Source organism: Centropristis striata, chromosome 6 (genome assembly GCF_030273125.1).
Source record: "Centropristis striata isolate RG_2023a ecotype Rhode Island chromosome 6, C.striata_1.0, whole genome shotgun sequence".
Taxonomy (NCBI): domain Eukaryota; kingdom Metazoa; phylum Chordata; class Actinopteri; order Perciformes; family Serranidae; genus Centropristis; species Centropristis striata.
This window is the reverse complement of record NC_081522.1, coordinates 36,510,987-36,523,973: the sequence shown is the minus strand read 5'-3', so window position 1 is coordinate 36,523,973 and position 12,987 is coordinate 36,510,987. Positions and strand designations below refer to the sequence as shown.

At 35.0% G+C, this 12,987-nt stretch overlaps 1 protein-coding gene across 1 annotated transcript; it reads right to left on the bottom strand.

Moving 5' to 3' along the window:
- Positions 1-630: 630 nt before the first annotated feature.
- LOC131973734 (drebrin) lies at positions 631-4,905 on the bottom strand. Its single transcript, XM_059335795.1, has 4 exons — positions 4,650-4,905; positions 2,934-3,032; positions 1,943-2,010; positions 631-790 (listed from the first exon to the last, which is right to left on the bottom strand). The coding sequence occupies exons 1-4, from the start codon at positions 4,896-4,898 to the stop codon at positions 631-633; spliced, it is 576 nt and encodes a 191-aa protein (XP_059191778.1). The 5' UTR covers positions 4,899-4,905.
- Between the last annotated feature and the right edge of the window lie 8,082 nt (positions 4,906-12,987).

Below are 12,987 nucleotides of genomic sequence, written 5' to 3'. Positions count from 1 at the left end.
TCATAAATCTGCAAATTTTTTCTCTTAGTCAATAATAATAAATGATAATGTCAAATATATTTAGTATAAAAATATAGAACTAGAGATTATCCTCATTTTACCTGTTATGTTATATTTGCAAACTGTATTCCTGTTTGCAACATTTCAAATTCTGTGTATTGAAATATAATTTTCAAGATCAGATTTTATGTTTTCTTTTGTTTCTTTTGGGTTCAACATTTTTATCAAGTAAGTCAAAGTTAAAAATTAATTTAGTCTCGAATAAACTCAAATGTTGTCAATAAACCTATCAGAAGCTTCCAAAGACATGACAGCATCATCTGGGCTTTCCCAAATAGTTTCAAGGCATAATAATGTTAGTGTGTGTAAACTATAAATCACAATATGTTATAATGAGGCTATGTTGGAACTGACCACTGTTGCAGCTGCAGCTCAGTATGAAAACAGGAAGATGTGCTGCTGATGGACTGCAGACTGTCATGTTTAAAGAGGACCAGGTCCCTGGAGGTCTGGTATCTCAGCTCTACTGTAACTTATCAAGGGCTCCAAAAAACTCTCCTGTGCACCGCTGTTCTAACCAGGCAGAGCAGGTCTCACTCTTCTCTACTGTGACCAGATGTTGATTGTGGTCTATTCCTGGTCTGTAGGAATCCAGAAGTAATCCACCACCTTCCTGCTCCTGCGTGAAGGAGCCGAGTCCGGTCGGCCCCCTTCGAAGGCCGGCAGCTCATCGAAGTGACTCGGGCCCTGGTCCCTTCCCGTGTGGGGGGCCGAGACCCTCAGCATGGTCCTGAGGGGAGATCCAGGTAGAAAATGTGTTATTTTTACTGTTTGACATGCAACAGAGCACATTCAGGAGAAACTGCTTTCATTTTTTTTGTAATGTTTTTTTTTGTCTACCAATATGACACTTTTTTCAGTATCAGTTTTCTCTATTTTCATTATTACTATGTTATTATTATTATATATCTACAACCTCCGTATACAACAGTAACTTCACCGATTTTACACATAATGGCTTTAACCCTGTGGAGTCTCCAAAAGCTCCAAATAATCCAGACTTGTTGACTCCATCCAGACTAGAAAACAAAGCAGCGTGGAGCCCTACTGTAAATTTACCTCTAAAGTTCTGGCTGTAAACTCCATGAGGCCAGTTTCAGTTTGATGATGATATACCAAGTAAAACTGGAGACAAGCTCAAATATATTTAGTATAAAATGATAGAACTGGATGGAACCCTCTTATATGTTAGATTTGACACCTTTGTTCACATTTGCAACATTTACAATTCTTCATTGAGCATGATAGTGTTTTGGAAGTAAAAAAAAAAACAACCTGATTCAAAATCAAAATTTAATGTTTTTTCTTTGTTTCTTTTGGGTTCCAGTAAGTCAGGATGAAAAAAATATTATTAGGTCTATACATAGGTGAGGTTGGGCTGAAAAAAATAGACCAACATGGCATTTAAACTTTCTTTTAAGTGGTGTATACAGGCAGGATGAAAATGATTAAAAAATGGACAAAATAGCCCAAGACTACATAGAGTTAACAGAATAAGATAATTGTGCAAAATTAAAACATAACTTCAAACTGAATTAATATCCTATATCTGGGATTCTGGTGGGTTTCATGCTTTGAAAATAATTTGAAGGCCTAAATTCAGATTTCTTTATGCATTGAGACCATTTTTACCTATTGGACCAATACAATTATTTTTATAATAATGCCAATTACTACACTGTGTAAGTGTCAAGAATTGTCTGCACAAATGCTTCTAATAAAAATAATGCCAAAGCATGTCTGTCCTCCAACTAAAAATTGTTGGTTTTTTTAAAGATTTTTCTATTTACTGTCATTTTTGGTTTGTTTTTGAGAAGATGAGATTTTGGAGCTGGTTAGTGTAATGAGTGTTTCTGGAGCCCCCTGGTGGCTGCAGCGTTACCTTGATGAACTCCTCTCAGGCTCTTCAGGACTGGACTCGGGGGTGGAGATGAACACGGGGTCTCCCTCCTGAACAAAATCATATGACACTCTTATATTTTTTACCATTATGAGATAACTTCATAAACACAGCTGGGTGATTCTCATCAACATGGTGCAGCTCATAGCAAAAATCCAAGAGCACTGAATACATATTTTCTTTGACCCTTTATAACATATACAATCTAAAGTCACTGTTTAATATGAATTTATCATCTGTTTTAAAAAATATAACATTTTCACATTTTTTCCGCAGACACTGTGAGCAAAATTCATTACCGTAACACATTTTTAAATAAAAAAAAACAAAAGTTTCTTTTCTTTGGCAACCACTTAAATATGCTCAAGGGTAGCTGGTATCGCCAACATGTATTTTATTAAAATATACACATATTTTAATGCAAACGATTCCATCATTACCGTAACATTTAACCATTTTTTCTCATCAATTTTCATTCAGATTTTGTTCTTTATACATTGTTAAAAACAATTATGTTTGATTACATTCTGTTAAATTATACATTTTTAAACAAATGTGTATGAAGTTATAAAGTTTATTAAATATGTATTGTATATAAGTGTGGGGAAACCATGACGTTTTTATCTGGACGCATTACGGTAATGAATTTGTGAATCAAAAATATGTATAAAAATATAGAAAATATTATTTTTTAACACAAAACAATGAATTGTGCCTTATTATGGCTATATTGTTCATTCATATAAGTGAAATATATTTAGTTTAATAAAGTATGTCCTAAGATGTATAGGTAACACAGTGGTAACTTATTATTTTTCATTTTATTTATTTATTTATTTTTGATGTATTCCTTGTCTGCGTGTTGTGCTATTTGTTTATTTTTTCCCTTTGCTGTGGTTTGTCATGTGAGTGCTTTATGTGGGAAATAAAATAATGAAAAAAAATGAAATAAAATAAAAAGTAGTCAACTCACCGTAAAATTTCTCGGGTTCCCGTCTTGATTTTTGAGAATTTTAACCCGTTGATCGCTTTCTGTCATGCAGAGGAAATAACTCTTGATGTTGGCCTGACACTGTGGGGAAACAGACATAATATTTACCTTAAAAATGCACTAAACAGACAGTTATTACATTTAAATACAAAAACAAATATGGAAAATGTTGTATGCCATTTACTGGTGTTACAAGCAGATGACTTTTTAAGAAGCTACAGTTTCCTTTTATGCAATAGTTTAAATCAAATACTAATGTGTCTATATGATTTACATAAGCAAATGAGACCATTATCATGAAGACTGGCTATTTCTCTAAAGTTATTCTTAATGTCTGTCCCCAGGTCCAATTCTGCACAAAATGAGATAAAATGATTGATAGCACCAGTACAGAAGAGCCTGTATTTAAGTTTTCTCAGGCAAGTTTTGCAGTTAGTGGTACTTTAGCCAGTTAAAGGAAACAGGAGGAGATTTTTCTGCAGAAAATGATGATATATTTAGTGATTATGGCTGATACTGGGGCAGGATCAGCAAAGAGAGGAACCAAAAAATAGCTAAAAGGGCAAAAAAACAAAAAAAACAAGGAGAATTGTTGCATTTGAAATGATTCAAAACTGATCCTGTATTGACCTTCTTCCTCTTAGACAGGTATGTAATCAGTCTATTTTATGAAATGCAATGTGAGACGTGTTTTTATATCAATATATGAATTAATGTTGGTGGCTAAAACAAAGTTTGCTTTGTTTTGCCATCATCATATCATATTTATTACACTTACACAGCCACAAATAGATATTTGAACTAATCTCTATGCATCCTGCAAACAGCTGTATTTAAAAAGAAAAAAAATTATTGAAATAAGCTGAATTTTTATTTCACTCGCTTGCAAAACAAGTGTACATTCAGCCAAATATGCTTTCTTCTGGTGAGCATAGAAACTGCTGTGTTTGTCCACAGGGGGCGCCAAAAACAACACATAATAATAATAATAATAATAATAATAATAATAATAATAAATCCCTTCTAGTTGCTTTAAAGTTTGGGTAAAGCAAAAATATATACATTACTGTGCAAAAGTTATATCTATCTTATTACTTAGATGGGGCAGATGCATGTATATGTATAGGGCTATATATACTGTATGTGTGTAAATGTTTATATGTTTATGTACATTGTTTAATGGTGCCTATATGAGTATGTGTATGTAAATGCATCTAGGCTATGCTGTTTATGTTGTTGTTTATTTTTTCGCTTCGAAAAGAAGAATTAATAAAAAAGAAAAAATGAAATGAAAGTCTTAAGCAGGTGTTGAAAAAATGCCTTGAAGAATCAATGCTGGTAGATTTTTCTTCTGTTCACTTAATTTGCATTTTGTTAATTAATAAAAATAAACTATTAACATTTCTTTTTTTGAAAGCATTCTTATTTTACAGCATTTTCCCACACCTGCCTTAAACTTTTGCACAGTACTGTTTGTGACCTGAAGTTTTCCGCACCACAGGAAAAAAGTGTTATTAACCACCCAGCCAAATTAGAATCAGAATACTGTGTTCAGATATGTGTCAGTTATATTTTGCAAGACTTTCTGGGACCTGTCTATAGTCTGAACCACAGAAAGAGAACCACATCTCCTTCTTGTCCCATTCACTGATGATGACCAGTGGTTCTGAGTTGTGAGGAACATGGACCTTCTCTTACTGCTTTGTTCTGCCTCAGGGCCTTCATGTCCTCCTGAGCTCTGAAGCTGTCGGCTAACTCCTGGTGTTTCTCCCTCCAGCTGAGACACTCGGCCGTCCTCTCCTGCCGTTCCTTCTCAGCCAGACGTCTCTCTGCCTCGGCCTCCCGCTGAGCCTGGTTCGCCTTTTTGCTCTCCTCCTCCGACGCCATCGCTCTGCGCCTCGAATTCATCTCCCTGAAATCACATCCCAAAAAAAAAAAACAACACATTTTTTGCGGCAGTGCTACAAAAAATTATCAGACAAACTGTCTTATTTTTGTTGTTGATTGGGCTTAACCCTCTGGGGCCTGAGCCTATTTACTCTTTACAACATAGTCTTACAGGAATCCGTGAAATAGCCACGGATTTGCTTAGCTCAAAATCCGTGGAATAGCCACGGAATCACTCAAATTTTCGTGAAACTGACACGGATTTCGCTACAATGCAAGTTAATGACATATCCCGTGGCTATTCCAACATACTAAGTGATTATGTACATTCACTGAGTGAATATTTAGAAAATAAAACATATATTTCTCGCTAGAAATGTGATCAAAATCCATTTTTTATGCAGAAACTAAGTCAAAATATTGATTTTTTTCACTAAAAATGAGAGAACTGTGAGGAAACTCTGTGGCTATTTCACAGATTCCTGTGAGACCAGGTTCGCTCTTTATATACCACATAATATTTACTATACACATGTTTGGTATTAGCATATGATACTGTATAAATAAAACTAAATAGGACCCAGGGTAGAGCCCTGGTGTGCACCCGATTTCCAAATTTTAGCTACAGCAATGTAAATTTGAAAATAAAAAGGCAGAACAGTAAAAAGCAACTTAAATCTACTTAGAATATGCAAGTCTGAAGTAATGATAAATAACAGTAAAATGTATGTAGCACCTTCCTGTCAGGGTGATTAACAAAATAAATGCAGAATATTATGTAAACTATCAATGGCACAAATACATTTTGCTGCATCTTCTTGAGCTAAGATCAATTGAAATCCTTATAAAATCTGTTTTAGTGTAAGAAGGTACATATAAGAAGGTAATGGGTCAAGGTTTGACTAAAAAAATGCATTTTGAAACCCAAGCAAAACAATGCAAAGAAGCATGAAATCTGAAATGAAATTATACGATTTAGGACAATAAAATCCACAAACATGCTCAATGAACTGTTTATAAGGATTTCAATTGATCTTAGCTCAAGAAGATGCAGCAAAATGTATTCAAGCCATTAATAGTTTACATAATATTCTGCATTTATTTTGTTAATTACTCTGAAAGGAAGGTGCTACATGCATTTTACTGTTATTTATAATTACTTAGACTTGCATATTCTACGTAGATATAAGTTGCTCTTCACTGTTATGCCTTTTTATTTTCTAAATTACATTGCTGTAGCTAAAATATGTTAAGTAATAATATGTTAAGTTACTGCATTTAAGTTGCTCATCCCTGCCCCAGAGGATTAACTATACAGGTTTTTTTCTCCATTTTCAATCCCTTTTTTCCAATCTTGTGACGTCTATTTTACAGTTCACTTCAGTGCAAACTCATCGTGTGTTTTCAAAAAGCTATATATCTCATGACTACACGTCCTTGTCTGAAATAAGAATGAAAATCAGTCATTACACTTTCATGCAGATCCAAAAACAAGCTGAATGTCAGCAAGTAAATCAAACCAACAGGCTATTTAAGCTGCACTTGTAAATCTCTTTGCTGTACCTGTGCAGCCCAGTCATGTCATGTGTTTGGATAAATCTATGATAATAAGAACATCTGGATTTAGGATTTTTTTAGGCCTTTGAAGTATGGTCCAGGTTCACTGACCCTGCATAGAGACCACCTATATTTCCAAGTGAATATTTATGTCCAAGTGAAGGTGAATAAATGTGATTTAATGGGGTTTTTACTTTGAAGAGAGTTTTTGAAATGCACCATTCATCTTCTGAAAACTTGATGTAGAATCAAACAGTTTTACACAAAGCAGAAATATGTCCTTTATGTTTAATAGAGGTGTAGAGCCCCTGGGTGGTCACAAATAACACAAGATGTATTTGACCAAATTGAGACTTCAGAACAGAAGAAATCATTTAAAGTGACCTGATGCTGGACCCTCATAAAATCTCGCTAATGTGAATTTCTTCTGACAGTGATTTTCCGTGCTGTGACACAGTTTGCTGTTATGTGAGGATTTATTGCTTCCTATAGGCGGAGGACGTTCCCACTGTACTCTTTCTTGATAAGAGGCTACAATCAGGTCTGACATTCACCCCGGCTGTTGAGCTTTTCCTCTTTATACACGAGAAGTTGGTGACACTGTGAACTTTAAACATCCCTCCGCAGGCCCCCAGACATTGTTCCAACTTCCCTTCTTAAAATAAAAATAATGTTTATAACACTGTCAAAGTCTACTATCAGTTCAACTCTTTGCGTTGTTCTGCTTGGGTTTCAAAATGCATTTATTTAGTCAAAAAAATGATTAATGATAACAACTTACTTTGAAGAGACTACACTTCAGAATGCCAGCAAATGATATATAAATAAAACTAAATAGGACCCAGGGTAGAGCCCTGGTGTGCACCCGATTTCCAAATTTTAGCTACAGCAATGTCAATTAGAAAATAAAAAGGCAGAACAGTAAAAAGCAACTTATATCTACTTAGAATATGCAAGTCTGAAGTAATAATAATTAACATTAGAATGTATGTAGCGCCTTCCTTTAGGGTGATTAACAAAATAAATGCAGAATATTATGTAAACTATTAATGGCACAAATACATTTTGCTGCATCTTCTTGAGATAAGATCAATTGAAATCCTTATAAACAGTTCATTGAGCATGTTTGTGGATTTTATTGTCATAAATCGTATAATTTTATTTCAGATTTCATGATTTTTCATGATGTATTTTTGAGCTCAATATGTTAATAAAGTGGGTTAAAGTGAAAAAAATAATAGTCAGATCATGTTGAAGCTGCGCTGAGAAAATACCAAATACCAAACATGGGTATAATAAATATTATGTGGTATATAAAGAGCAAATAGGCTCAAACCCCAGAGGGTTAAAATAAGGTTTATAACTCTGTCAAAGTCTACTATCAGTTCAACTCTTTGCATTGTCTTGCTTGGGTTTCAAAATGCATTTATTTAGTCAAACCTTGACCCATTACCTTCTTACACTCCAACAGATTTTATAAGGATTTCACTTGATCTTAGCTCAAGAAGATGCAGCAAAATGTATTCGTGCCATTGACAGTTTGTTTTTAGTCATTTTGTGTCTTTTTTGGTCATTTTTGTGTCTTTTTTCTAGTCATTTTGTGTCTTTTTTAGTCATATTGTGGGGTTTTTTAATCATTTTATGTCTTTTTGTGTCTTTTTTGGTCATTTTGTGGGGTTTTTTTGTCATTTCGTGTCTTTTTTGGTCATTTTTGTCTCTTTTTTGTAGTCATTTTGTGTCTTTTTTATTCATATTGTGGGTTTTTTTAGTCATTTTGTGTCATTTTGTTTCTTTTTTGGTAATTTTGTGTCTTATTTTGACGTCATGAAGAAGTTGTGCTCCGGCGCTTTCGTAGACCCCAGAGGCTTAAGTCCCAAAACATATTTATCATACCCACCTCTGTTTAATTTGCACATTCTCCTCTGTGATCTGCCTCAGTTTGTGTCGCAGGTCGTCTCTGTCTCCCTGCAGGCTGCCGTTCTCCTGCAGCAGAGCCTGTTTCTCTCCAGACACCCGGTCCAGCTTCAGCTTCGTCTCAAAGTAATTCTTCTCTGCTTGTGCCAGCAGGAGCTGCAGATCAGTGTGCTGCAGAAAGGGAAAAGGGCAAGTATCAAATCAAATGAATCTCACAGGTCCTAATTGAATGAATTCAGCCTGGTGATAATGTTGCATCCTGTTTCTGCTCCGGCTGATAACAGAGAGGAGGAACTCCATCTGGAGCCAATCTGGTTAAAGGGACGTTATCTGGAGCTCATTGCTCCGTTTATCGATGCATTATAATGGAAATGATGATGAGTTGTTTATTTATTTGTGTATTTGTTTTGTGTTTTTCCTCTCACCCAATGTTCTGCAGAGAGCTGCTGGCTTCAAGTGCGGAGGAAAATCAATTTGAAGATCTTATATCACTGTTTGTTTTTAAAGTTTTCCCGCATGATGACAACGTGTTTTGTTCTGCAAAGGGGATCAATTTATGGGAGTGCCCCCACAACTGAAAACAACTGCGTGGCGTTGCTTTTTTACAGATTTTTCATAAAATGGAAATACTCCAGTACTTAAGTACAGTACTTGAGTTACTTCCCACCACTCTGTTCTGCAGCTACTGTAGGTTTAATTTGCAGCTAAACTTTAGGATGAAGTTACAGTCAGTGTAACATCCACCGAGCAGCGTATACATTACATGTTGCACTACAGTCACACTCATGTTGCCTCTAATCATCTCTGTTCTGACACTAGCAGCTTGTTTCAGGATGTGCAGATCAGCTGACGATATCTGTATCACACCTCTTTCTTCTGTCGGCCACTGCCACCTCCCTGTCCCGCTGTTTATTTGTGTCTTTTTTAATAATGTTGTGTCTTTTCTTTGGTCATTTTGTGTCATTTTTTTTATAATTTTGTGTCTTTTTTGGTCATTTTGTGTCTTTTCTAGTAATTTTGTGTCTTTTTTTAGTTATTTTGTGTTTATTTAAAGTAATTTCGTTTTTTTTCTGTCATTTTGTGTCTTTTTTAGTAATGTTATTTCTTTTTTTGGTCATTTTGGGTCTTTTTTTGGGTCATTTAGTGTCATTTTCTTAATAATTTTGTGTCTTTTTTTGTCATTTTGTGTCTTTTTTTGGTCATTTTGTGTCTTTTTTAAGTAATTTAGTTTTTTTCTGTAATTTTGTGCCTTTTTTTGGTCATTTTGACAATATCCGTGTCACACCTCATTCTTCAGCTGCTGCAGCTCGTCGCTCAGGCGGCTCCTGTCGGCCACCGCCGCCTCCCTGTCCCGCTGGCTCCCGAGGGCCCGAGCCTCGGCCAGGGCCCGGCTCTTCTCCGCCTCTCCTCTGCTGCCCTCCGCCTCGTCTGCAGCTCGAGAGCAGAGCGCCGCCCTCTGCTGGCTGTGGTACAGCTTCTGCTTCAGCTGACAGACAGACAGAGAGGTGTGTGTGTGTGTATACTGTAGTGATGTGAAACATTAGAGGCCTGTCTTTGTGTCCAGAGGTAACATGACACTGAGCTACTGTACAACATGAATGGATTTTTTTCTTTCTTTTTTTTTATTAATTCTTCTTTTCGAACCGAAAAATAAACAACAACATAAACAACATAAACAACAACATAAACTACAAAACAACATAAACTACAAAAGCATAGGCTAGATGCATATACATATACATACACACACTCACACTCACATAGACACCATTACACAAATGTACATATAAACATTTACACACATATAGTTTATATAGCCCTATACATATACATGCATCTGCCCCGTCTAAGTAATAAGATAGAAATAAGAACCAGTTAACTTAATATTCAGTGCATCGGAGAGCTTTGATGGTCGTTTCATCTTTCAAGATATATGAAAACATAACGTGTCTGTCACTTGACCTGACCTGACCTCTGTGACAGCGATCTGACCGTCTAAAGGGGGGCAAGGCAATGAACACACGTCACGTGACTCAGCACCACAAGTGAGAAAATGTCATTGTTTATCTGTTTCTCCAGCAGATGGCGCTCTATGTCTCCTATGCCTAGAGCCGGCCCTGATGTAACCTTTCAAATTAAACATCATACATGTATTTTATGTATTTTCTTCTATTAGCTTTGGCACTTTTTTTTTTGTTTTGTTCTAATCCTAACCCTTTCTCTACTCCTAAACCTACCCAGGCAGTCGAGTTTTAAGAGGTTAATAATCAAACTTTTGTTTTGGTAATATAAAATTCTATTATTTCATTTATTCTCATGTATTTATGTTTTATACAGCATCCCAGCTTCTTTTGGAATCAGGGTTGTTTATGTTTTTTGTAGCTGTGGAGGGTGACACGTTCATTAAACCACTGGCATTAACCAGGTGGAACAGAGGGTTGCATTATGGGAAATTTGTAGCTTTACTCATACAGACTAATATACAAGATATTTTAGCCTCTCCTGATTCTGTAATGCTTACATTTTGTAAATATTCTTTTAATAAAACTGTTTTCTTATCTCCTGAGTTGATTCCCTGTGTGCGTACCTCTTTGACCTGAGCCTGCAGCTCCTGGTTCAGGTTCCTGAGGTTCCTCATGGTCAGCTCGTTCTCCGATCGCATCATGATCCGCTCCATGTGGATCTCGTTGGACAGGTACTTGTTTTCTTTCCTCAGATCCTCGCATTCCTGCGGAGAGTTTACATCCACACTGACTGTAAGAAATATATTATATCCTTCTATCCATCAGGGAACAATGTTTCCACAAATAAGACATTTTTATTAATAATTCTTTTACCATTTAAGGCTTCTTGTTAACGTTTGATCAACATTTCAGCCTGTAACCTTTAAGTTCTTTCTGGGAAGTGACTGAGATCTGTTTAGTTTACCTTAAACAGCAGCCGGACACCTGTCAGCTTATCATTTAGTAGCTGTTTTAATCAGTAATGCAGTTTTTCATCACTATAAAGGACAACGAGATTCAGAATACATTTTTTTCTTCAGAAATAAAGAAGGTTGCTAAATCAGGATTTTATTACTTTTATTACTTGTATTATTGCACTGTTCCTGTCCTATACGATGAGATGAAATGTGTTCATGCTTTTATTTTTTAAATAGTTTGTATTATTGCACTTCTGTTTTTACAAATCTACCAAAAGACAAAACTGGAAACATATTGAGAACTGTGTGGCCTAACTTTTGACCAAAACAAGATCATTTTTTAAATCTTTTTTTAGTTTTATCTTCACTTAGAACAGATTCAGTGATTATTTCACGTTTTTGGTTTTTTTTGGACCGGCCTATATCACAGAAACTCATTTTATAATCCTTCACAAGCTCTCAGATCTCACATAGCTATAAACACAAACAGAAGAGCAGAGTTTTTTCTCTTTTTTTTTAACTATCTCCACAGTGATGGACCAGACAAAAGCTATGGGAGATTTAAGCTCTGTAAACATTTTTAATGTAGCTGGAAAACCTACTTTTTTAGTTTTGTACTATTTAATTTAATTTATGTTCATTTTTTTTGTTTATTTTCAGTCACTTTGAGCTATAAATAATGTTTATTATTACATTATATTACTATTAACTACACCTATTGGGAAGGCAGGCTCTTTTTAAACCTTTAAACATTTAAAAAAAAAAAAAAGTTTTTTTTTTACAATTCCTTTAGCTTTTTTTATGTACTTCTTTCATTTTATTATTCTCGGTGATCTCTATTTTTTTCTTTCAATTATATATAATTGAAATATATATATTGTCTAATTTTATTCTCCTTTGTTGTTATTTCTTGCATTTATTTTTTATTTTATATTTATTATTATATTTATTTTTTTATTTATTTTTTATTGTCAAACACTTTGAGCTATAAAATAAGTTTATGATTACATCATATTATTTTTCTTATTATTATTATTATTACATATTTTCATTTTATTTGTTTATTATTAATAATAACTACAATTAAATAAAAACTGGGCAATCTCATCATGTAATATGATTAAAAGGCCAAAATTATCTATATCTTTATATCTATATCTATATATAAAAAAAAAAGAATACTAATAAATATAAATAATATTTAAGGTTGCAAAGCAGCATAAAGAAGCTTTCTCTTATCCTGCAGGCTGCAGAGTCTCCACTAGGGGGCGCTGTTATCTGTCCTGTAGCTTTTCCTCTCAGTCTCGACTTTGAACCAACAAATTTCAGTTTGTGTTTTTCCAGCATGTGTTTCCCATGATGAGCTTTCATCACCTCATCTGTGCCGCGGAGAAACAACCACATGCACAGCAGCAGCAGCAGTTTAATGCTTCACATCACCGACACGATTACTGATTTACTGCGAGAACGGTGAGGCTGCAGAAGTGCAACGACAGACTCATGAGAAAATAAAAAAGAGATGAAGTGATGAGAGCGAGTCAGAGTCTGGCTGATGAATTTACTGTGTGAGTTTCTGGCAGAATGTCTCATCAGCACCTGAAGGAAGCTGGCAGTTATCAAACAATCTGCTGCGGTGCACGCAAACTAAAGGCATTTATTAGGCATTTCCTTTTTAAGATATGTTTCTAGCAACAGCAGCGCTGAGTCATCCACTTACTAGTCATTATTTTAAATACTTCAACACTCAGTCATGAGTCA